Source organism: Peromyscus leucopus, chromosome 12 (genome assembly GCF_004664715.2).
Source record: "Peromyscus leucopus breed LL Stock chromosome 12, UCI_PerLeu_2.1, whole genome shotgun sequence".
Lineage (NCBI taxonomy): Eukaryota > Metazoa > Chordata > Mammalia > Rodentia > Cricetidae > Peromyscus > Peromyscus leucopus.
In genome coordinates, this window is record NC_051073.1 from 33,055,498 (window position 1) to 33,082,666 (window position 27,169).

The window sequence follows — 27,169 nt, forward strand, 5'->3', positions numbered from 1 at the left end:
GCTTATGAAGAAGTGTGACTACAGCTGAGGGAGGACACCAGGAGCACAAGTGTAGCACCTGGGCTACATTGTGAGACCCTGTGTCAATAAACAAAACAAAGTCAGATTCTGATCGTTGACTTTCAAATGTTTTAAGAACAGATGAAGTTGACTGTTTTTTGAGATTCTAACTTATGAGTAACCAAGACTAAAACTGAACAGGAAAAATGTAGTGAACTTTTATACAACTAAATTATGAGTGTTATATTGACATACCTTCAGATTACCAATTTTTTTTTATGAAAATTCATTACCTATTTTAGAGATTACTAATAGAGCTGTTTTTGAATTCCTGTTCTGGTTTTATTTTCCAAGTGAGCTTTATATTTATATATATTATTTTTACATATTTTAAATGGAATGAAAGAATCACTTAATGAATGACATTTTATCTATTACTTAATAAAATAGGGGTATATTTATTGTTTGATTTTCCAGTAAGGAAAACAGTGGCCTATATAACTGCATTCTCAAAGATCAATTCTTTTAAACAATTAAGGTTCTATTATTTACTAATAGTGATAATAAATAACTTTCATTTATTAGCAAATTACCTAATCATGAATAATTCTTAAAATAGATAATTTACTCTTATCTACTGTCTGACAGTAAGCTAAATATATGAATTATGTATACAGCTTAGTGATATTGAGAAGAAAATCTACAACTTATCTACTTTTTTTTTTTTTTTTTTTTTGGTTTTTCGAGACAGGGTTTCACTGTGTAGCTTTGCGCCTTTCCTGGAGCTCACTTGGTAGCCCAGGCTGGCCTCGAACTCACAGAGATCCGCCTGCCTCTGCCTCCCGAGTGCTGGGATTAAAGGCATGCGCCACCAACGCCCGGCTACTTATCTACTTTTTCGAGGGAAATATGAATCAAAATTTCTTGGCAGTAGCTGCTAGGGTTATGGGAGAAAGGAATGGAACAATTCTTTTAAGGGAAAGTAAAACAAAAGACTCCCTGGACTAATTGCCACTAATTACCTCCTCCCTTGGCCTATGTTAAGTTATCTGCGCAAGTAATGCTCCAGTAGAATGGGTACCTAACCCATACTTATTTGCTTTGATAGGAGTGGGAAGGGAAGGCAACTTTTACTAAGAGCCTAGTAACTCTTCACCTTCAGATATCGAGTTACAAAGCAGAATTTGAAGCCTAAACAAGTTCACTTTTCTTACATTCCAAAGGAAGGGCAAGCTAGGATTTGAATGCCGACTTCAATATCTACTGCAAGGCAAATCATCAAACACATACTTTGAATTGTGTGGTGTGGATGGGATTGAGTGGTGAAAAGTTAGTTACCGGCAGGGGGAAAAAATCCTGAAAGGACTCAAGGAAGCACAGATACAAAGTTTCAAAGAGCCAGGTGTGCTGAAGTGGCACACGCCTTTAATTCCTGCACTCAGGAGGCAGAGGCAGTTGGAGCTCTGTGAGTTAGAGGCCAGCCTGGGCTACATAGTGAGTTCCAGGACAGCCAGGACTATGTAGACAGACTGTCTCAAAAAACCAACCAACCAACCAAACTAAACCAAAAGAAAAACAAAAACCACATAAAGTTTAAAAGGGATGCTTTATTATACCATAGTAGTAAAACTCATTTCAAAAAACATCATTTTATCTCTCTTGACTTGTTAAGTATAGGAAACATTCACTCAGTTCCTAAAACCTACAATAATTTGACTTTGGTCATATATTGTCAGGTAAACAAGTTAAAATACTTCATTCTTAGTTTGAGTAGCAGAATGATTATAATGAGACACATAGCTGGATCTGAGAGGTATGGTAGACTATAAAATTACTTTGTACTACCGTGGGCTTAACAGCACCCAAGGAAGACAACAGCATATAAAATGAGGGAATGGACATAATGAACACAAAGCTCTCATGTTCCTACCTAGCACATGGGTAGGAGTAAAGAGACAGAAGCTATTAATATTTCTGTGATGCAAAATCCCCTGCCAGTTTAAGAGGGGCATTAGAGATAATCCTATCTTTGGAGTTGATAGCTTTTATTTCATAATGAACTTCAGAGAATATTTTTAAAATGTTACCATCTTTAAATTTTAGTGTTTGTAAATATTGTCATAGCTAGACGCTCCTGATGAATAAGGCACAGTGATTTGCAAAGCAGTTACATTTTCTTTCTGGTGGGTTTTCGGGACTTTGTTTCCTGCAAGGGGCATTTGGCAGTCTCGGAATGGATTGTCCTGACAGGCAACTAGTGGGTGGGGGCTAGAAATGCTGCCCAGCCTCCAGTGCCCAACAGTAAACCTGGTCTAACATGCAGGTGGTACCTAGGTGAGAAAGCCTGCTATACCTTTAAGTTTGACTCTGAAACAAGCTGGTTTTCTATTTGGGTTGTTCTGAGCAAAAGGTACTAATAATTCTTCAGTAAGTTTAACAGCAATTGTGCTCTATGCAAGACATTTAAGAGATGGGTCTTAATAGAAAAGGGGTTTGCCTCATTATTCCATTTTTTTACAAAATCCATATTTAATGTCTTTTCAAAGAAATTCAAATTGTCTTAGAAAACAGCCTTAATATGTTGGACTTGGTGCAAAATTTACACAATATTTACACTTTTATGAAAGATTTCTGAGGGTGTATAATTCACTATTATTATTATTAATTCTTGCTATTAATTGGCATTACCTTTTAATTTATCTTTAATCAATGAACATATTTTAAAAAGTCATATATAAGGCCTAAATATGAGGAATTCCTTTTTGCCGCAAGTTCAGACCTGATTGAAGTGGCTGAAACAATTGTAGATATTTACTGCTCATGTAAAAAGTCTTGACTAGATAGTGCAGGGATGGCACTGTAGTCTCACTATGATTGCACAGTTGCTATTTCTTAGCCACCCTTCTCTTCCTGGTTTATCCGATAAGCCAAGATATGTGCTGGGATTCCAGCTATCACAGCTGACTTTTTTGTGACAAGACCAGGGTATTTCTGTGGGGTAGCTGAAAAATATCTTGCTGGGCAGCGGTGGCCCACGCCTTTAATCCCAGCACTTGGGAGGCAGAGCCAGGCCGATCTCTGTGAGTTCGAGGCCAGCCTGGTCTACAGAGTGAGTTCCAGGAAAGGCATAAAGCTACACAGAAACCTTGTCTGGAAAAACCAAAAAAAAAAAAAAAAAAAAAAAAGAAAAGAAAAAGAAAAATATCTTGCCTTAAATCCTCTTCACAGGCTTCTTCCAGCTTGTTTAGGCATCCCCCATCCACAAAGAATGTTAGAACTTATTAAAAATGATTAATTGGTGCTTTTGATTCTATTTAGTAAGTAAGTAAGGAAACAAGTTTGGGTATTGAATTAGGGTCAACCAACTTCTTTGCAGGGGGGAGCATAACTTAAAAAAAAACATTTTTCTCTCTTTCTTTTCAGAGACAGTCACTTGCAACTTACACACACACACACACACACACACACACACACACACACACACACACACACCACTTACCTACTTATGATTCCCCCTCCCCCTTAATTTTCGGTGTGATCAGGTGGCCTAGGTGAGGGAGAAAGTAGGGACCTCCTTGCCCTTCTGTTACTGAGTAAGTACATCCAGCTTGAACTCTTGTGTCTACTCATTTTCTTCACATGTCCCTTATGGAGACCTTTTTTCTGTTTATTTTGAGTCCCTTTCTTACAGTTCTCTCCACAGAAACAACTAAGGGTTAGGTTCCATTATGGGGAAGGAGACCTGGGGGAAATTTTTATCCCATTTTTGTGATTTTTTTTTTTTTTTACTCTTTTTACTTGCACTTTTACAAGTATATAGTTCCTTACATTCCTATAATCTCAACAAGCCCTGCCCCCCTCCCCCCAGGATTGTTCCTGAACTTCCTCCACTGATGGTTTATATTTTATCTTCCTAGGTCTCAAGCTAGGAACAGCTTCATCCAGCTACTTTCTAGCTCCCAAAATGTAGTCATGAATTCTACGTTTTGACATCTTTGTGTGTTTAGGTCTTTTACAACAAAAGCATTTTAACCAGTTGAGTTTTCAAATGAGAACAGAAGTAAATGTGTGTTTATTCTGCCACATCTAAATAATTGTTGAAAATTAGCTCAGTAAAGAATAAATACAATGTTGTATTTATCCATGTGTGGTGGTTCCCACCTTTAATCCCAGCACTTGGGAGGCAGAAGTAGTCAGATCTGTGAGTTCGAGGCCAGCCTGGTTTACAGAGTGAGTTACAGAATAACCAGGGCTACATAGAGAAACCCTGTCTCAACAAAAACAAACAATAAAAACAAAAGAATAAATATAAAAGATGAAGGCAAGTATGGACAGTAACTTGCACTGATTTACTCCCTTTGCCAAGTAGTCTCCATGGTCTATTGTATTATGAGTGTTCAGAGCTACAAATCAATTACTGCATCACTTTATATGATGCATATATATATGTTCCTTCTAGTCTTCTTTAAAAAGTGGTCTTTAAACAATGGTTTTCAGGAATTGAGTATTAGAGACATTTTCAGTGTTCATGTTCATAAAAGGTGAAGTTCATGAAAGGCAATTTATTTATTAATAACTAGGGAGCACAAAACAAAATCAATTAGTCTCATGTTGTTCTTTAATACTTTTTAGGTTGACTTTCACAGTGAAGTCTAAGTGTTCCTAATAATATAATAATAGCAAATTACTGAGAACAACTTCAGTGACAAATGGCATGGGAATCTATGTCCCCTCCCCCAAGGCATGTTTGTAAAGAACATTTATCCACATGCATAACTGTTTTAGCAGGCTGACTAACTCTTATCCAAGATGCTTAAGACCAGATAGAAGTGTTTTTCATTTAGGATTTTATTTTTATTTATTTACTTTTGTTTGAGACAGGGTCTCATGTAGCTTTGGTTGGCCAGAAACTATGTAGAACAGGTTGTGTTTTGAAATCAGAGATCTGCCTCCCTCTCCCTCCTAAGTTCTAGAGCTAGACTCACACTATCCCCCTCAGTCCAATATGGTGGTTACTCCCCAGATTTTAGAGTATTTGCATATACCCATATGATACATTGCAGATGAGACCTAGATCGAAACCCTAAATTCATTTGCTTCCCATACACCTTATTCATAAGCTGAAGGAAGTTGTATACTTTTTTTTTCAGTGTATAGCGTTTCACTTTGAACCCTCAAATGTAGACAAGTGTGGAATCTCTTGGTGATATGTTTATGGCTGAATTATATTATTCCTTTTATCTGTTTATTTTCTTTATTAAAACCTACTTCATATTTTTCTCCTTCCTTCCTTCCTTCCTTCCTTTCTTCCTTCCTCCCTCCCTCCCTCCCTCCCTCCTTCCTCCCTCCTCCCTCCCTCCCTCTCTCTCTCTCTCTCTCTCTCTCTCTCTCTCTGTCTTTCTCAGTGTAGCTCTAGCTGTCCTGGAACTCACTCTGAGACCAGGTTGGTCATGAACTCAGAGATCCACCTGCCTTTGCTGCCTCCCAAATGCTGGGATTAAAGGTGTGCATCACCATGCACAGCTCTTAAAAAAAAACCTACTTTTTCTAATGAAGGGAAATTACAGGATAAAATTTATTTTATTTTCTTGCTTAGATAATTTTTTAAGTGCAGTCATTTCGCATAATGAAATTTTTCTCTTATTCCCAAGGATGACTGAAATACCTCTACTTTGGGGTGGGTATAGGGAAATGATAATTTGCTTAAGTGAATATAGTAAAGGCTATTTCTTACATTTACCAGTGAAATCCTAAACGCAAGTAATTTATTGACCCAAAGACCCAAAGACTTTCACATGTTTACCATTGTCTTCCAAATCCCTAGTTACCTTACTTTGAAAAGCTATCTCAGGCTGGGGTTGCGGCTGTGTGACACATCGTTTGTCTAGAATATTTGTTTGATCAATCTCTTGGTTTGATCCCCAATTTTAATTTTGTAAATAATATCCTAGAAGGAAATACTTTTAAGGAAGTTTATTGCTTTATTTTTTAAATAATTTTTGTAGTCTTGTCAAAAAAAGGTTATTGTACTCTTGTTTTTGGCCTATTTTTTTTCTTGCTAAATGTGCCAAATTATACCCTAACCATTAAGAACACACACACACATATTCAATCAAATTTGTGTAGCTGGGTCTGGTGATACAGGCACTAGCTGCTAAAGTAGATGGCTTGCCAGTTCGAGACCTACGTGCACTACAGAAGGAGTTGAAAAGCTAGCCTGGGCAACTTAGTGAGACCTTGTCTGAAAACAAAAAGTGAGAACGAAGAAAAGGCTGGAGATAGAGCTTAGCTGGAGAGAGCTAAGCTGACAAATTCCCAGCACTGCAGAAGAAAAACAAGAAATTAGTATGTAGTAAATTAGTAGTCAATATAATCTAGTTGATTGAATGCCATTTTAGGTGCATATTAGTATGTAATGGTAAGGGACTCAGGAGATGGTCAAGCAGGAAGTAGTACCAACACAAATATGAGAAAAAGATGGATTTGTAGAATGTGATGTGTAAGATTCTAAAGTTGAATACATTAATGCTCTATGTGATCAACTTCAAACCAGCAGTGAATCAGAAAAGAATGGAAAACTCTCCCCATCTATGTACTAGACAAACTATTGATGTCAGTGTTGATACATGTTTGTAGAGGCTCCTTGAGAAGAAGGTGTACAGTTATATACATGGAGCTCGTAGACATGACTGTTTTTGGATTCTTATACAAGTTGAGCTCTGCTGAAGTTCTTTGGTTTAAGCATGAAATTTACAGTATATTGCCCCTTTTAAGTTGAGTTCAAAGATAGCTGGGCATCCAGAAATCACAACTTAACAAGGGAAGTCTATTTTTTTGTAGCTATGTGGATGGTATTTGATACCAGATATAATATGATATGATACCAGTCATTTTCACATAGGGAGAAAATAACAACTAGGTTCATAAGATGAGGAATCAGAACTGAAGCTCTTGGAGGAACTCCACAATCAAATGGTCCATGGGAAGACTATTCTGTAAATGAAGTCTGAGGAGAGTTAATTATTGGAGAAAACCAGGGAACAGAAGGCAAACAGCTAGCTAAATTTCAGGAAGATAGGGAGGTTACCAATAGCAGAAAACTTGATTTGTTGAGAGTTGGGGTGCCTGGAGATAGAGAACAGACGTCTAAAATGGCAGCTGCTTGAGAAGGTAGTTTGAATTGATAGACAGAGGATCATTTGAGTTTATTGATACTGGATATAGAGTGGCACTAGTTTATACCTTACACTATCAGTGCTCATCTGTCCTAGTAAAGGCAAGGAGGCCATAACTTCCAGATGCAGGAATGGGGGACATACTGTATAATTGATCACTTAATTAACTTTAAGAAAAGAGGTGGACAGACTTGTTTTCTGGCTTCATGTAGGACAAAACAACATAGAGAAGTGAAAGAATAATACAGAAGTGCTGAGGTCGGTAGTGATTTGTGTTTAGGTGCAGAGCATTGCTCTGTCGACTGTGGAAATCTGTGGCAGTCTATCTACATTATCTGTTGTGTTAACTTTTCCTGAAGAGCCATGAAAAAGTGTCTGTTCACTCCAGATAGGGAACCAGTGACAGACTAAAGTAATGATTCTACCAAAGTCAAACTTGCCAAACTAAAGAGTTTATTAAGGTTATTTAGGAGAGTATGGATAAGGGGTTTTGTGCAGGAGCATGGATGACTCATTCCTGAGCCCCCAGCCCCTATGGTGATGATTCATGAAGGCTGCATCCTTGGAGACCCCTGCATAACTTGCAGATAGCTCAGTCATTAGGAGAGTCTCCTCTTGCAGAAGTTGTGAACTGTATAAATTTGGGAGTCTTGTAAGCTTCAGCTTTGCTGAATTTAGGAGGGTTGTTTACTTCCTGAGTCTAGGAAGGAATCTTTCAATTATGAGAAAATTGCTGATCAACATTATCCCAATACATATGTACTCTGTTTGTTAATAAATATTTCTCCTACTAAAGTTGACATTTCCAGGGTATTTTCACTACTATAAGGTTTAAATGTTCTAAATTCTATTTAATGTTACTGTGTTGACTGTCATGGACAATGATTTTAAAAAAATACTTATGATAACAAAAACTTAATATTGTCTTAGTATATTTTCTGTTGCTAAAATAGAATACCACAGACTTAGGTAATTTATAAAGACAGAAGATTTCTTTCAGTTCTGGAAGTTAGCCATTACAAGACTAGAACCTGCGGCATATGGTTAGGGCCTTCTTACTGAATCAAAACTCGGTGGAAAACATTGTGTGTCAAGAGCAAGGAAGCATGTATACTAGGGTTTCCTTTTCTTTTTGGGGGGCAGGAATGTAAAACCACTAATGCTATCATGATTGCCCAATTGCAAACACCATGAGAAAGTAAATTAAGTTTCCAGAACACAAATTTTAGAAGAGATATTCAAACTAAAGCAGTTTTAAATATCCAGAACATTTTTTTAAGATTGAACTCTATATATGTATACATATTACTCCTATTTTCAGTGTTATCCATGCATCAGAGATTTGGTAATTGCTTTGCCTACTGTAATGCATGTAATTGCTGCCTTTCATGGTATGTGCCATTATTTTCATTTATCATAAGATTGAGAGAGCAGATGATTTAGCCAAGTTATGTTGCTAGTATGTGATAATCAGACTATATATAGCCTGGCTGGACTTACTACTCAAAACCAGCCTGTACATTTTAGCTACTATGGTAGACATATAAACTGTATTCTATATGAGACAAGTGTTTGACATATGTTTTGTTTTCTTTTTAAGATTTATTTATTTATTATGTATACAACATTCTGCCACCATGTAACTTTGCATGCCAGAAGAGGGCACCAGATCTCATTATAGATGGCTGTGAACCCACATGTGGGTGCCGGGAATTGAACTCAGGACCTCTGGAAGAGCAGTCAGTGCTCTTAACCTCTGAGCCATCTCTCCAGCCCTTGACATATGTTATACCGTTTAAAATTCATTATTGAGTAGTAGTGTCATGGACACCAGTTTTATAAATAACACAAGACAACAAAACGACAGCTGTTCACCAACGTGTGTATTACTTACCTGTTGCTGTGATAAAACACCAGGACCCAAAGCAGTTCATGGAAGAAAGAGTTTCTTTGGGCTTACAGTTGCAGAGGGACAAGACTCCATCATGTCTGGGAGGCATGGCAGCAAACAGCAGGCAAGGGGACAGGAGCAGACACCTGAGAGACCATTACTTCAGATCCAAGCAGGAGCAGAAAACAAGCCAGTTGGAAGGGGCACAGGCTTTTAACTCTCAGAGCCTTCCCCAGCGACATTTTTCCTTCAGCAAGGCCATACTGGCTAACCTCCCCAGACAACACCACCAACTGAGGAACCTGTGGGAAACATTTTCATTCCAGTCACTACCATGTGGAAGAGAAAAAAGGGAAAAGGGAGGAAAAAGAAACAAAGCAAAATAAAACAGAAAACCCCCAAAAACCCAAAACCCAAAACATAAGCTTTTTGAAATTTCTTACAAAAAATAATTCTTAACTCTTATTCCATGTCCCCTATAAACCTACGTGAAGACCCATGTATCTCAAAAGCCGTAGCTTATTATGGCAGCAGCTAGTCTCAGTGTAAACGTTGTGATAATTTCAGACCAGTAGAAATTATTTATGTCTATTATCTTTTTAAAAGAGGAAAATATGGAAGATTTTAAATGTTAATAAATGATGAAAGTTTTATCTGTCCATGCTACTTAGAATACCTTAGAAGTCCCTACCAACTCTAAATAAAGTGGATATACGTTTTTCTTCCTATATTGTGTAGCTGGAGGGCTTCTCTCCAGGTTCCCCAAGCCCCGCAGTCCCACAATCCACTTATAAAATAATCACTCAGACGCTTATATCACTTATAAACTGTATGGCTGTGGCAGGCTTCTTGCTAACTGCTCTTTTATCTTAAATTAACCCATTTCTATAAATCTATAGCTTGCCACGTGGCTGGTGGCTTACCGGCGTCTCTACATGCTCCTCTCCTGGTGGTGGCTGCAGTGTCTCTCCCCCAGCCTTCCGCTTCCCAGAATTCTCCTCTCTCCTTGTCCCACCTACCTCCTGCCTGGTCATTGGCCATCAGTGTTTTATTTACATAGAGTGATATCCACAGCACTTCCCCTTTCTTCTTTTTTTAAAAAGGAAGGTTTTAACTTTAACATGGTAAAATTACATATAACAAAACAATTACCGAGCAAGAATTATAGTTACAATATTAAAGAAGATGTCCTATCTATCTTATATTTGTGAGTTTAAGGTTTTATAGCTAACTTATCTTTTATCATAACTGAGGAAATTACGACTATCTAGCCTTCAACCACATCAAAGACCTGAGAAGGAACATAATGGTACCTGAGAAATGGTAGACGGATGCAAGCAACTTCGGGAATCTTGCAAGAGTAGACCAAGACAGCTGGCAGCCTGGACAGTCACCTGATGTTTCTCAGCATTGTTGGTGCATTCAAATTGGCTACAGGCCTAGAGTATCTGACAGACCATTTTTAGAAGCAGGAATTTTAAGAGACCATCTTACCCTGTCTTGGCAGAGTACAGTGGTCGCTTTCCTTGTGTCCCACTTGTCCAGAAAGGACAGCATTGCATTTGTACTGTCAGCCATCAAGGCAAGGGCAGTTCTTTGCCCAGTAGGCCATTTTGTGCCAAAAGACAAACTTCCAAATGGAAATGTCTTAGAAGCCCAACATTCTCTCGGGATCAATTGGTGCAGCCAGGAGCAATTGTGTCTCACGTCAACAGAATTCTAAGTTATTTAAATGCCATATTCTCTAGGTCTATGAAGTGTTTGAAGATTACCTATCTATCTGAAATATATCTATGTATACCTAGAAGACTTAACTAACATGGCTACAAATATGATTATCATAGATGACTAATTATTAATCTATTTTTAATTATCCATTACAATTTTAAATGAGTTACATAAACATAATATCTCAAACAAGAATAGAAATATATATATATACAGTATAACAAAATTAACCTCAAGTTTGTATCAACAAACCAAAATTTATACCAATGTAAAACATTTTAAACATAAACTAAAATCTATACCAATGTAAAACATTTTAAACAAGTTGTTCTTTAAAAGTAGGTTCATTAATCTACCCTTTTATCTTATCATCTCCATATCCTATATATCCATATCAATATTGTCTTTCAGTTTAGCACCCTTTAAGAACCATTACCTACGATCTTCTAGATTATAGATGTTACTTGTAAATTTGTAAAATTTGTACTTTTTTTTTTTTTTTGGTTTTCTGGGACAGGATTTCTCTGTGTAGCTTTGGAGCCTGTCCTGGAACCCACTCTGTAGCCCAGGCTGGCCTAGAACTCACAGAGATCCACCTGCCTCTGCCTCCCGAGTGCTGGAATTAAAGGTGGCAATTTGTACATATTTTATGTATATAATGGTGGTAAAATTGTTTCTCATTGTCCTCTGAAGGATCAAAAATCACCATAATCTTTTGGACCATAATTAAGACACTTGCAAAATAATTTGTGCATTTTAACTTTCTTTCAACTCTCATGACCTAAAACATTTTTATCCAGAAAACTGATGTTTTAATTAATATGTAGCAATCTAGAAAATACAATAACTCAAAAAAATCAAAACAGTTCATTTGTAGTGGGAATACACAGTTTGACTATAAATCAGCTCATCCCTTTTGTACTTACATCTGGAATTTAAGGGCAAAGGAAGTATTTTAAAGAATATTGAGATGACATATTTCACTAGAAAGAGGATGTCTTGAAGTCTCGAGCCTTCTGAAATGGGAATGTTAGAATTCTATTTTCTTTATGAGCTACGTTGAAGTTTGCAAGTCAGATTCTTGCCTTCCAAACAAACCCCAACAGTAATCCAAACATGCAGAGTGGTGAACCTCTGCTGCCCATGGCATGGCACAGCAACACTGCTTGTCTGTTTGCAAGTCAGCATTGGGGCAGTTGCTCCTGGGTTCATCTCTTTTCTGCCGTTGTATTCAGGCCGGCTGGTGACGGAGCAGCTAGGGTAGAGGATGTATGCAGCCCTTAAGCCACCTGCTGGTCTTTTAAGAAAAAAAGGGTCACCGTGTCTTAGGTTCTTATTTATTATTTGCAACAACATTAAGCACTGTCTTTATTTACTTATTTATTCATCATTCATTTATGTATTTATTTTTTGGTTTTTTTAAGAAAAGTTTTCTCTGTGTAGCCATGGTTGTTTTGGAACTTACTCTGTAGAACAGGCTGGCCTGGAACTGAGAGATCACCTGCCTCTGCTTCCTGAGTGCTGGGATTAAAGGTGTGCACCACAACCACCACCACCACCACCACCACCACCACCACCACCACCACCACCACCACCACCACCCCTGTTAAGCACTATTTTTATGTTTATTTTTTGCAGCTGAGGTTCAGAGAGGTAAAGCACGTTTCCTTCCTTCCTTCCTTCCTTCCTTCCTTCCTTCCTTCCTTCCTTCCTTCCTTCCTTCCTTCCTTCCTCCTCCCTCCCTCCTCCCTCCCTCCCTCCTCCCTTCCCTCCCTTCTTCTTTTTTTTCTTTTCTTCTTTCCTTCTTTTTTTTTTTGAGACAGGATTTCTTTACTTCTTTATTATGTAGCCCTGGCTATCCTGGAACTTACTTCATAGACCAGGCTGGCCTCAAATTCACAGCGATCTGCCTGCCTCTACTCTTTGAGTGCTGGGATTAAGGTGTTCTCCACCATGCCTGAGTAAGCACCTAGTCTTCAGACACATAGGCAAATACAGAAGCATAGCAAGGTGTTAGTGGTTATAGGTGGGTAAATTAATGCTGGATAATTTTTTTCTCAAATGTTGTTCAAATTAAATAAATCAATGTGTATAACTTGTAATCAAGATAGGAACAAGGTCTAAAGATTAAGTAGACAACAATTATGAGAATATGAAAAGCAATGCTTAAAAAATTATTACTTTAGTTTCATGTGTGCTATCCTGTGTTTATAAAAAGAATAGATATGCATTCATTACTTTACATTCCATTGAATGTACATTGAAACTGGAACCAGAGTCTAGGTACACATGCTTTTCATGATAAGATGTCCATATTCTTACGTTGATACTAGTGTGAACTGGGTCTTTCAGTTAAGGAATGGAAAGCCTAAGAACAATTTAATCAGCAATTTAGAGGGAAAAAAAAAAACAACACAGACAAGCTGTAAATCTCAGCAGTTTTGGAAAGAGGGAGGTGGAGAGGAGGAAGAAGAAATCCATGCTGCTTGAGTTAAAGAGTCTGAAAGCTGGCATGTTCAGCAGTGAAGGTTGGTAAGCAGCTGCCTGGCAGACAGGGAGAAACTTCCGAGACAGGGAAAAAGCCCAGAGAGTTAGGGTTAACACGTCTAGGGATGATCACTGTCTGAAAGAAGAGACAGAAGGAACGGGAATAGGTATGCTTTTTCCTCTCCTCCTCTTAGCATTTTTTTTCACGTAAATCAAATTTCCTGTAGCATGGACTCCTGGCCAGGTGATTGACAGGCTTAGCTGGATTGCCTCTTAAAAGAGACAATGCTATATAATGTTCTAATCTTTAGAACAGATCAGAATGTCATGGTCTCCACCCAGGGCCAGAGTTATTTTATTCTTTTGACCAGGAGGCCCAAAGAGTGGCAAAGCTGGTATGTTTACCTTTTTAGAGTTACCAGGGAAACAGGAAGTACAATGCAAAGCTTACTTTGAGGGAGGAGTCTATCCTCAATGGACTCTGAGATTTACAGCATCAGACTGGAAAGATGAATTCATCTAGAACTTGGCTTAGGAGTTTGAATTTTATGGAACAGTATGCACAGAGATTAAAGCAAAGCCGTCTTTTTGGGAACCTTAAATGTTTTAAGACATATTAGAGAAGGTAAAGTATGAAAGCCTACCCAAAAAAGGATACCGTTGTTGAGAAGCTAGAAAATAAATGATTGAAGGCCTGACAGATTAGTGAGAGTGAAGGGAGTGAGAGGACAGTTACTAGAAATGTTAGCATTTTGTGAATGAGGAGAAGATGCCCAAAAGAATTTCTTGAAATTCCACCCGGTTCTAATCTGAATACCTGGAGATATGCTGTTAATAAACAGTAGAAGAAACAAGTAAGAAATCAAATGAGTCAGATGATTTGCTGGCTCAGAGAGTTAGTATATTCCTGTTTCAACTATTAGTAAATTCTTTTAAGAAAGAACAGAAATTGTTTTACATCTAGTGATAGTGTATCATGTAGCTACGGTAACATATTTATTAATTTGAGCATGTTCTTCCTGGTGTAAGAACAATGAAGTTTAAAGTAGCTGATGTGTCTGTTGAAATGCAGAACTTGTTTTCTTTCCTTCACTAGTGCTCAGGCTCTGTAGGAGTTACCATAGACTCAGTCAAATTGCTTCCATTTTCCTTTGGCTGCCCCCTTGTGGGACTAAGGGCCAGTCAATCCCAGGCCCTGCATTTGCAGAGTTTTTGTTCTATCACCAAGCAACACTGTCCACTATGATCATTTATTAAGTTTAAACTTCCTTTCAGGTTTTAATTTGGGGTTGAATAGCTTTGGTTTAGCTGATTAAATGTATCAAATTTAATCTACTGATTAACATATCTGTTTGATTGATTGAATTGTCTCTGTTACTAGAGATTTCAGACCGTGGTTGTCTGGCCATATTACTTAGGGCCTGAGATGACGATTGGTGGAACAGAGCTGCTCAATTCATGGTAGCCAGGAAGCTGAGCAGGTGGGAGGAGCCAATGACAAGATACAACCATTAACAACATGCCTCCAATGACCTATTTTCTTCACCTAGGCCCCACCTCTGAAAAATTTAATAACCTTCAATAATGCCATCAAATTATGAAACTTAGTGGATTAATGCATTTATTAGGTCAAGACTCTTGTAATTTCAACACATGAGGCTTTGGGAGATACTTTATATCCAAATCAAAACAGATCAAAAACTATATGAAGTGTTTGTTTCCAGCTTTAGCGGTCATTATTATTAACTATTTGAAACCATGTTTATTTACTTGCATGTATGTGCACATACATGTCGGGGGCAGAGGCCAACTTCAGGTGTCTTAATGTTGCTCCACCTTAATTCCCCCCCACCCCCGCCCCCCAGACAGGGTTTCTTTGTAGCTTTGGAGCCTGTCCTGGAACTTGCTCTGTAGACCAGGCTGGTCTCGAACTTAAAGAGATCCGCTTGTCTCTGCCTCTCGAGTGCTGAGATTAAAGTCGTGTGCCACCACTGCCTGGCAAATTTTCTTTTCTTTTAAAATGCAGGGTCTCTCTATGTAGCTCTGGCTGTATTAGAACTCTGTAGACCAGATTGGCCTCAGAACTCACTGAAATCAGACTGTCAGCCTCCTGAGTGTTGGGACTAAAGGTGTGCACTATTATGCCCAGCTCCATCATAATTTAAAACAGGGTCTTACTCAAGCTGGAACTCAGGCTGGCTGAGAGAGCTAGTAGAGAGCACTGGACACGAATTTATCACTCAGCAAGGCTACAGACTCATGCTGCTGTGCCCAGTTTGCATGTGAGTTTAGGGATCTGAACTCAGGTCCTCATGCCTGGGTGGCAGGCCTTTTCCTAACTGAGCCCTCTCTCCTCTATTTGCATTTAAATTTTACTTGAAAGCTTCACCAAGTGGTTTATGCCACTGTATGTATGTATGTGTGTATACACACATACATACATATATATATATATATATATATATGTATGTATATATTCCTTTTGAGCAGAGATTCCTTATCCCAAACATTTTTACATTCCTGAAAGTAGTTTGAATTTTTCCTTTACAACTTTTACGAACTCAGTGCTTTACAACCACAGGTACGAGGTCTTAATTGGTGGTTCCTACATTAGCAGTAGGGCATACTAAGGACTTTAATCATAGTTTTTCGGTGGGGTCCTGGTACTTTTTGCTAGAGTAGGTGTGGCATGTGCGTGGAGCACAGCATGTACTGTCTGAAGAACCCCAGGTGCAGCTCTTGTCCTCCAGTCGCCCAGTGTCCGGTCTCGTGTCTGTTTTCAGCCTGGTGCTAAGACACTTTTAGCACTTGGTTACCTGGGTTGTCGCTGCATCCTGACATTTTCAAACTTACTGAGCTAAATCATGAAAGCAGTCTTCTGCTCCATGTTCACATCACTTACATAATAACCAAAACATGAAGTTCTTTTAGATGTTTTTGAAATATTTTTTTTAATCCAATGAAGGAGTGCCTCTTTTTTAAGAACCCCCGCCCCCATTGTTTTATTTCTAATTGTGTTTCAGTTTGTGGATATGTGCGTGTGAGTGCAAGTGCCCACAGAAGTCAGAGGAGGCTGTAGGATCTTCTGGAGCTGGAGCTACAGGTTGTGAGCTACCCAATGTGGGTTCTAGGAACTGAACTTGGGTTCTTGCAAGAACAGTATACTGACCTTGTCTATTCTATATATTCCTTTCAATCTTTTGTCTACTTTTCTTTTAATTGTTCTAAGTCCTACATAATTTAACTTTATTGGCAGGATAAACATCCCCTTTGTTTCTGTGAATGGTAGTAGGTATAGGATGCTTCACTTCAGTAAACGTCACTGAGTTTTGTTTTTACTTTTTAGACTGCTTGTGAATTGGCCAGCCTCCCTGCCTCCCTCCCTGCCTGCCTGCCTCCCTGCCTCCCTGCCTCCCTGCCTGCCTGCCTGCCTGCCTCCCTGCCTCCCTGCCTGCCTGCCTCCCTCCCTGCCTGCCTGCCTCCCTGCCTGCCAGCCTCCCTCCTTGCCTCCCTGCCTGCCTGCCTCCCTGCCTCCCTGCCTCCCTGCCTCCCTCCCTGCCTCCCTGCCTTCCTGCCTGTTTGCCTGCCTCCCTCCCTGCCTGCCTGCCTGCCTCCCTTCTTTCTTTTCCTTTCTCTTTGCATTTTACTCCTCCCACTGTCTCATACATCTATGATGCCAAGAGACTAAAATGTCAAGGAGTTTGAATCAAGACATCTTCAGTATCAAACAAAATTGACTCACTCTTACCTTCTTCAATTATGAAAATCTTATTGGCTAAAGCAGATCTCCTACTTTCTCTTCATTGTTGCTTTTCTTCTCCCTAGGCCTTTCCTTTGTGACACTATGCTGATTATATAATTGCCATTGGTATTAATTAACTCAAAATGTGCTTGAAATGCTTCAGGTGATTTAATAGAATCTCTCTTTTTTGCTGCCTGTCAGAGCTATACAAGTTTTATGTTACTTTTATAGATTTCTCAGTGTTCAAGGTGAGGTTTTCTATATTCTTTTATTATCAGTTTTCTATCAGTTTTTAAAAGACTACTTTATCATAATTGGATTTCCACTCTGATTCAGTTTTGAGATTTCTGTCCTATAATTAGCTTTGGAACATTTGTCTTAATGATGCAGAGATCTGTTGCATTCTTTTATATTGCATTTGTTTAACTCTGTGAAGCTGTGTTACTTTGCCTGTCTAATACCTATGAGAATTCTGAGTCTAAACACCTGATGGTCTAATAAAGAGCTGAAAGGTCATTAGTGAGGCAGGAGAAAGGATAGGCGGGGCTGGCAGACAGAGATAATAAATAGAAGGAGAAATTTGGGAGAAGAGAAAGAGCAAGAAAACACAAGAGAGGAGGACATCAGGGACCAGCCACCCAGCCATCTGTGGAGTTAGAGTGAAAGTAAGATCTACAGAAGTAAGAAAAGGGAAAAGCCCAGACACAAAAGGTAGACGAGATAGTTTGAGATAAGAAAAGCTGGCAAGAAACAAGCCAAGAAAAGGCTGGGCATTCATAATTAAGAATAAGGCTTTGTGTGTGATTTATTTGGGAGCTAGGTGGCAGGCCCCCCTCAAAAGAACAAAAACACCCAACAACAGCCTATAGCTGGTAGAATCTCACTAATCATTGCAGACATCACCCCGTGGACTAAGTGACTTTTTTGGGAGGAGTTGGAATTTGTCTTCACTATGGTATATTTTGAGAAGGACTAAGTTCATATTTTATAGACAAGAATGTAGTGAAAAAGAGTCATACTATCCAGAGTTTGGAAATACTACAAAAGTAGAGTATGAGAATTCTGAGTGCTGTTTTGGTGTTTACCCTTCTCTTTTTCATTAGCTTTCTAGTATGTAGCTTTCAGTATAGGCTTTCTAGCTCTTTCCTGAGTACATAGAAAGTGTTGGCTACAGAAGCGAAAAAGAAGAAAGTTGGTCCTTACTTTATACAAAGTATAGATAAAAAACAAAAATATTTTTTCTATTGTGGGAATGTAAGAAAAAATTGATTGCATCTGGATAAAGTTACCTTTTAAAAATAAAAAAGCTAGAGCTAATGAGACGGCTCAGCTGTTAAGAGCACCGGCTGTTCTTACAGAGGACCCAGGTTCAAGTCCCAGCACCACACTGTGGCTCACAACCCTCCGTAACTCCAGTTCCAAGGGGTCCAGTGCCTCTGGCCTCTGTGGACAGACATACATACTGGCAAAATACCCATAAAATAAAAATAGAGATTTAAAAAAATAAAAAATAAAATAAAAAATAAAAAAGCTAACTGGAAACTGCCGCATATTATTTGTGTAAACTAGCAGAATGAAGTTTAACAGAATATTTAAAATATGAAATCAAATCTAATTTTAAATGTTGCAAATATCTTAGTTCAAAGAGTTATTTACAGTGTTTTAATGGCAGTTACCTCAAACCAAGGTTGCTTGTTAGTGTGGAGATAATGTGGTGTAGTCTTTTGTTTTCCTTCCTTCCTCCTCCTCCTCCTTTTTTTTTTTTTTTTTTTTTGAGACAGAGTTTCTCTGTGTAGCCCTGACTGTACTGGAACTCACTCTGTAGACCAGGCTGGCTTTGAACTCATAGAGATCTGCCTGCTTCTGCCTCCCAGGTGCTGGGATTAAAGGTATATACCATCACCACACAACTTTGTCTTTACTTTTTCAAAAAAGTTTTTTTTTTGTTTTTTGAGTTCATATATTTATACAATGTGATTATAACACATCCACCACTCTCCATTTATAACTCCCTCAAGTGCATACGACCTAGTCTCCCTCTCACTTTTATGTCATCCTTTAAAAAGTATTATTAATAACTCTCTGAGTCCAATTAGTGTTACCTCTATGCATGATGTGGGACTATAACTGGGGCATGGACAACCTCCCAGTAGCCAAGTACTCAAAGGAGGGCGACTCTCCATCCCTCAGCAGCCATCAGCTGCTGACAAGTCTTCACTAGGGACCTTGGGAGCCCCTCTCCTACCCATGCTGGCTCATGGATAGGTCTTGTGTAGGCAACCATAGCTGCTGTGTGTAACATCCATGTCATCTCCAGACGGCATCATTTCTGCTCTCCTTCCCATCCATTGGCTCTCACATCTTTCTTCCCCCTCTGCTTCCACCATCCTGCACTGTGGACTGGGGAGCCTGATACAGTTCAACTACTTTTGTGCTTCTGTTTTGTGGGTATACACACAAGTATTTAGAAACCAGCTCCCCCCCCCAAAAAAAAAGCAGTAGGTTTCCCCCCCTAAGGCCTATGTTCTTCCCAGTCATGGGCTTTTGACCAGGTTTACTGTACCAGGTATAAAGCCTCTCCTGTGAAACAGGCCTAATATCTAATCAATATTTTAATATTTCATTATTTATTTACCAAAGTCCTTTTATTTCATATATTAGATTTTAGTTGAATATTTTCATGTGAAATTTGTTTTTTAGTTTGAAATGCTTTAAGAAGTATATTTGATAATGGTAGTGCTAAATCTGGAGTTTGTTTCAAACTTTTATGTGTAGCTATTTGATTTCTGTTAGAAACTAGTTTTGATGTCTTTTCTTTCCTTTTGAGTGGAATACATTTTTATAATATGATTTTATTTAATTTCCTTTTTTCTTGTGCAAATTTATTATCATTTGTTAAGTCGATGAATATATTCATTTAATGCATTTCTTTTCCACTGTCAAAGACAGTTGATTTTATTTTCAGATATATACCATGAGCTAAACTGTATAGGATGCTTTTCCTTCCTTCTCAGGCATGTGTGTTCACATAGAGCTAATGTTTTCTCATATCCTTTACGTTTAGTCTGCATTGGAAAACTTCAAGTTGGCACCATTCTCCATAGTAATGTGCTTTTAAATTCTCTATAAGGTGGTTGAAGATTATGCTGGACGATGGCAGGTCCCTTTGCCACAGCTTCAGGTTCTTCAGACTGCACTTTGCTGTTTCACCTCAGCCAGCGCGTCCTTCCCAGACGAATGTGAGCACGTACAGTATGTTTTGAGCAGTCTTGCTGTGTAAGTAATCTTTACTGATTATCAACTCAGTTTTTTAAAAGCTTTGGTATATTGGCTTTTGGTGTTTCTTCTGAGGAAGGAACCTTTCCTAATGTCTTACCTCAAAAAGAAATTACCATTTTTCACTTCAGTTATTTTGTTTTAATTTTCAACATTTAAGAATGATTTTACTTTTATTGGGGTGAAGTGGATTTGTGGTACACACATTCTTCTGGTCACTGCATTGGGTTTTAATTCTACAGGTGGCCTTGGAAAATTCTAACGGTAAGTCTCGGAGTATGGTAATTGAGGCCATGGTAGTAAGCAGAGAGGGACCTTAAAACCTTCCAAAAAGAGGTTAGGAAACTCCTGGTTTTAAAAAATGCTTGTAGGTAACATTGAGTTAAAATTATACCCTTGACTTTATGCTAGGAATTAGCTGCTTTAGTAGAGTGGTAGTTGAACATTCTCCTTCAAGATCCATGATTTCACTTACCCTGAGTTGTTGACTAGGTATTCATTACTAAGCATGATTTCCGTCTTGTTGAGTTGGTCATGAGGCCAATTAGAGAGCTATTAGTTACCACCAAGGTATGTGTGTTGCTGCTGCACCCTTAGGATTATCGTGCTGTGCTGGTTGTTGATGTGGTTCATAGGCATCAGAGTAGGGTTAGGACTGTTGGTTGATTTCCCTCCTTTGGAAGCTTACATGGCACCTTCTGTTACTATGAAAGCTGATCCTCAGGGAAGAAACACTCAAATCCTTTCAAGCTCAGGGAGCCTTTGGGCCATGTGTCTGAAGTGCATGGTGGTTTTCAGAAATAGAAACTTCTACTTCTGAGGTGACCAAGGACAATAGCAATAGTCTCTAATGTTTGGGGAGTATCTTGGACAACCCTGACCAACAACTCATACCCATATATAGAAAAGGAGTCAGTCATCACTTTGAGCTTTCCTAACTAGAATAGTTTTGGATTCTCATTTCTTGGTATTGAGGTTTTTTATTAGGTGGTCTTGGGCTCTTGGAGGAAGCATTGTCAGCCCAGATGAGAAAATTTCATTTAAACTATGTACATTTATACACAGACTTAAAGTATATTATAGTTTTTCTTAGATAGATAGTTAATGGTATGATTTTTTAAGAATCCCTACTGTTATTATATCTTCCCTCCTGTATTTATTTCACTCCCTATTTAGTAAGAGCCCCCCTTTCCCATTATTTAAAATGTTATATAGTGATTTTTATTTTATTGTTTGATAGCATATTTACTGCTGCTCAGATAAAATACAATAGTTTAAGAATCAAATCTTAAACTATGTGCACTGGGTGTGATTACACTAGTCTGCAATCCCAGCATGTATCTTGTAGAGGCAGGAGAATCAGAAGTTGAAGGTCATCGCTGCCCATATAGGGAGTTTGAGGCCAGCATAGGTTACATAAAACCCTCTCTCAAAAAACAAGAATCAAATGTTATGTAAGATAGAGAATGCTGGGTGAAAGAATTAGTTATTTGAACTGCTTATTAAGTAGTGCTGTGTTTTAAAAGGAAAAGTTTATTATTGGAATTTACTGTAATAGAAAAGAGAGCTGTATTTTCCATACTAGAAGAAAAATAGAGAAACAGCAAAACGATTGTTCCATTAAAATAGTAATAAGTTTGTGATGATGATATTTTATTTTTCTAAAATAACCAGAAAAGTATAGAAGTCCACAACTATTCTTTATTTCCTGTAAAGCTCTGTGTTTTTTTCTTAGGCCAAAGTTGGAAACAAATAAGTCTTATTCTCAAAAATCTTGCAGAGAGTTTAGAGATACTAAATCATCAGTTATACTCTTATGTAATTTTAATTTTGAGATTATTGCAGTATATAATGAAGGGGCATAGCAAAAGTTTTACCTGGTCTTGGATGCTATGGGAAATCTTCTGGTTGAGTTAACACTTACTGACTTCTGAAAGAACGTGAGGAATAGCTAGATGGAGCAGCAGAAGAGGCTCCCATAGCCACATAGAGTACCTATACAGGAAGCCAGAATATTCACAGAATTCATTATACTTAGTTTCTGTTTGAAGTCTTCTGTTTCATAGTTTATATCATGTATGTATAACTTTTATTCAGTTGAAAAGACACACACATATATTTTATATATATATATATATGAGCTATGTGTTTAAGATTCTGCTTTATATGCATGTAACTATATGCATATATATGCTAGATATAAATATGAAAGCTACTGTAATTTATATATGCCCATCTTTATAAATTCTCTATTAACATGATTATGCCTATAGGAAGACAGGCCATCTCTAGGCTGGACAGTTGAATTATAGCCTTAAGGGGATCTTTGCAGAGAATGAAAATGAATTCTGTCTTTATTTACAGGAGTATTTTTCAAATGTTTTGGAAATGAAGAGCCATGTAGAAACTTACTTTAAATCAGCAGCTACAATATAGAAACTTACTTTAAATCAGCAGCTACAATATGTCTGGCTTTACTTCCTTTGTAAGCTGTATTTTATAAAGACATGAAAGTTTTATATTATATATTTTAAATTAAAGTATACTGCAAAAATTCATTCTTGGTAGATAAAGAATCTGAGGATCAAGAAGTTTAGAGACTTGCAAATTTCAGGTAGCTAGTTATGACTATCTAGTCTTTTTCTCTTCTCTTGTAAATTGATTAAACAATTTCTTTTTTCCTTTCCCCCCCTCCCTCCCTCCCTTTTATTGAAAATAGATTCTTCTCTCATATAGTACATCCCAACCACAGTTTCCCCTCCCTCCACTCCTCCTAGTCCCTCTCCACTTCCCCTCTACCTTAGATCTATTCCCCCTCCATTTCCCTTCAGGAAAGAGCAGGCCTCCTAGCCACAATGGCCAAACAGGACAAAACAAGATACAATAAAATAAGGTGAAAGCCCTCATATTGAGACTGGTCAAGGCAACCCAGTAGGAGGAAAAGAGTCTCAAGAGCAGGCAAGGGAGTCAGAGATCTACCTGCTCACTGTTAGGAGTCCTACAGAAACACCAAGCCAACACCCATAACATATATGCAGAGGACTTGATGCAGACCCGTGAAGGCCCTGTGCTTGCTGCTTCAGTCTCTGGGAGCCATGTTCTCCTGGTGCTATCTATCCCCTCTGACTCTTATAGTCTTTACTCCCCCTCTTCTGTGTGACTCCCTAATCTCCGAGGGGAGGGACCTATGGAGACCTCCACTTTAGATTCTCTCTGCATACTATGTGGCTCTGGATCTCTGCACCCATTCCCATCTGCTCTTGCAGGAAGCCTCTTTGATGATGACTGGACAAGGCACTGATCTATGAGTATAGCTGTAATTTCTAACTTTCATAGATAAAACACAATGGCATATGAAACTGAGAACAGATGGCTACCACTTTTATATAAAATTCAGATATTAATGTTGCTTTCCCAGCATTTTTTTTTTCACCAAGGAAAGAATGTTCATGGATTTTTAGCATACCAGACTGAGATGAGCAAATAGGACGTTAAGTATTTGCCTGATAGACATCAGGTCCACAGATATTACCAGAGGAGTGGAATGGTTAAACTAGTAGCATTAATATGTACAGTGGCAAAAAAAAAAAGCATATACCCATGTATATCTTAGTATTTCAAGTTGTAGTATGTATGATTAGCTTCTTTTTCAGAACAATTAGACATTTTGGGGCTTTACCACATGTGTAATGGTAGATCACCAATACTTTTTGATTATCTTACTTTATTGCACTATATTTCAACCTTGATTTTCTATTGTATTGCAACCAAGTTTTATTTGATTCACTTATACTATAAAGTAGATATAAGTATCAATCAATTTGTAAATCAAAGGAAGAAAGAATAATTATGATGGTACATTTGTCTTCTTTTTAAATTACAGTGTGTGTGTGTGTGTGTAACTTGTGTGGAGGTCAGAGGACACCTGAGGTAGTGTGTTCTCTCCTATGGTGTGGGTCCTGGGGATTGAACTCAGGTCATCAGGCTCGATGGTAAGTCCTTTATGCACTGAGCCATCTTGCAGGCCCCATGAAAGAAGAGGGAAAGGTTCTAATCTGAACCCCTTTTCTACAACAATAGCACACTTAACTGTGTCTTAACTTTTAATTATATTGATCAACTCTTATTTAGTACTGTTTCCAATTTTGCATGTATTCTGTTCCATAATTATATTTTAGAGAGAACTATACATCGTGTAGATTTCTACTTTCCTATTTTTTCTCCTCCTGAAGACAAAAAAAAATGTTTGTTGGTTTTGGAGGCAATTGTTGGCTTTAATTCTATTTCCTTACTAAACTCAGCTCCCCTCCACCCCCATTGCCACTAGTACTGGGGATTAAACTCAGGGCCTTGTATTTTCCAGACAAGTGCTCAAACACTGAGCTATTACCTCCAGCCCTTTGCATTACTTTTTATTTTTTTCAAGACAGAGTTTCTCTGTGTAGCTTTGGAGCCTTTCCTGGAACTCACTCTGTAGCCCAGGCTGGCTTTTAACTCACGGAGATCCACCTGCCTCCGCCTCCTGAGTGCTGGGATTAAAGGCCTGCACCACCACTGCCTGGCACATTGTTCTTTATTTACTAGCGCACTAGAATATTTTCTTTTCAGTATTTGTTGTTCCTAAAGACAATATTAAACAAACCTGTATGTATTATCTTGTTCGTAGTTAGAAATTGAGTGTTTCATTGGCACTAGTATGACTGGCATTTTTATATCTGTAATTTTGGCATTTATTTCATGTTTTGTGCATTTTGCACTTAAAACACGATAAAAATCCAGGGCTTTGCTTAAACTACATTTCCAGCTCCTTTTTCATTCCCCAGCTGTATCAAGTATACTAATGAACTCATCAAAAACACTAACCATTGAGAATGACACTGTGGTTTTAGTTTCTGGCATCTAACTTTGAATAGTATATTGCCCATTTCTGTGCTGAAATCTGTAGCCTGTTCAAGCATGTTGCCCATCTATTGGAAGATTTTTTACATGAAGCCATGCTGTTTAGTGTAGTAGTTAAGCTATACAGATTTTCAGTGTAGATGGAATAGCCATCCATTAGAAGATAATGCTGTCTAGGGGATAGTTTCTGAAACTATGTTGTGACCATACAGGGTTGGTCACTTAATGGGAGGGTTGTGAAAAAGTTGAAGACATTAAAGTTTGTAAACATGAAATGATGAAAACTTAATTCAAGTTCAGTGTGTGATGAATTCAAGGTGTTTCTGGTACTGTTCACCTGTGTTACATCATACAGCTTCACTTCAGCCTCGGTTCTGAGCACACATCATGCATATGTTGTACTTACTGACTGTGCTATCACTCTATGCAGTACCAGCAAATGCGGCCTCAAACACCTTGGCTCAGAATAAAAAATACTATGTTATAAATTGAAGCATTTTTACTATATGTACAAAATTTTCTACTTAGAGAAACATAATGGTAGAATTCTAGACAACAAGACTTTAAATAGTTTCCCACCCTTCCTCAGCACATAAGTATCAAATTAGTATGTCTTTGTATTGTATTGTATTGCATTAGAATTTTTGACTGTAATAGTTGCTATTTGGGAGGTGGTATGAATCTTACAAAGAAATGATAAATGAATTTGGGTTTGGGATTAGGACAGGATTGAAGGCAATTTCTGAAAGGCCCCAAACATACTTCTGTCATTTTGTACTATGTATTTTTATTAAGGAGCATTCTCAACATTGATGATTATAAAACCAAAATATCAGTCAACTCTGAAGAACACAACATATTCTATGTCCTACATTATAAAATATTCAACCAATATTTAATTTTCTATGTAACAGTAAAGAACATGTATGGAAATTTGCTTTCATCTTTAGTAAGTGGTAAAATTAAATGTATAATGAAGAATTATTTTACAGTAAATTTTTTCTGATTGTTATCAATAAGTGATTTGTATACCTCTACATGCAGGATCATGTAAACATTTTTTGGTGAAAAGGAACAACTGTAGTGGTATTTGCTCTGCCCATGACCTTGGGGTATGGGGGGGTGCAAAGGAGGTGGTGCTTCCTGCCGTGTGCTTCTGGCAGTGGATACAAGAACCAATGCCTTGTGAGTCACCTGACCCTTCTCCAACTCCTTACAAGAGGTCTCGTACAACATACAACGGCAGGAAGCACCACCTCCTTTGGCCTTATAGCCCACAGTCATGGGTGGAGCAAATACCACTACAAACAACAAGGAAAAAAGTTTAAAGAAGCCCAACTGTGAGGTTCAAACGGCTAAAGAAGTTTGTACCAAGCCAAGCTGACTCTTACTAATAACTAATGTGGCTGGTGACTCTGTGTTGAAGCTTGTCTATCATTTCTGAAAAATCTAGGGTCTTTAAGGATTCTACCAAATATCTACCAAGCTCTACTAGTAGAACAATGCCTGAATGATGGCACGTCTGTTTACAGCATGGTTTGATGAATATTTTAGTTCAGTTTGAAGACCTACTGCTTAATGAGAAAGATTCCTTTCCAAGTATACTATTTGCAGTCAATGGACCTGTTTGCTCAGAAGAAGGTTTACAATGAGATTAATGTTATTTTAATGCTTATATATCTACTTTTTAATGAGCAGTAACTTCAACTTTCATGTCGTCTTATTCGAGAATTTTATTTTGTAAGGTGATACTTGTCTTAGGTAGTGATCCCCTGATGGATCTGAGCAAATTATATTTTAAACCTTCTGGAAATGGTTCATCATTCTAGGTTGCAATGAAATAAACACTTGTAGTTCATAGGAGGTTGTGTGTGTGTGTGTGTGTGTGTGTGTGTGTGTGTGTGTGTGAGAGAGAGAGAGAGAGAGAGAGAGAGAGAGAGAGAGAGAGAGAGAGTGTGAATATGTATGGGA

The 27,169-nt window shown here is 38.1% G+C and overlaps 1 protein-coding gene across 1 annotated transcript in view; it reads left to right on the plus strand.

The window, feature by feature from the left end:
• Znf654 (zinc finger protein 654) overlaps positions 1 to 27,169 on the plus strand; it is a 55,583-nt gene that overhangs the window by 2,615 nt on the left and 25,799 nt on the right. Inside the window, exon 2 of the mRNA XM_028892666.2 lies at positions 20,154 to 20,299. Coding sequence (XP_028748499.2) covers positions 20,154 to 20,299 — 146 coding nt within the window. The remainder of the gene's footprint in view (positions 1 to 20,153; positions 20,300 to 27,169) is intronic.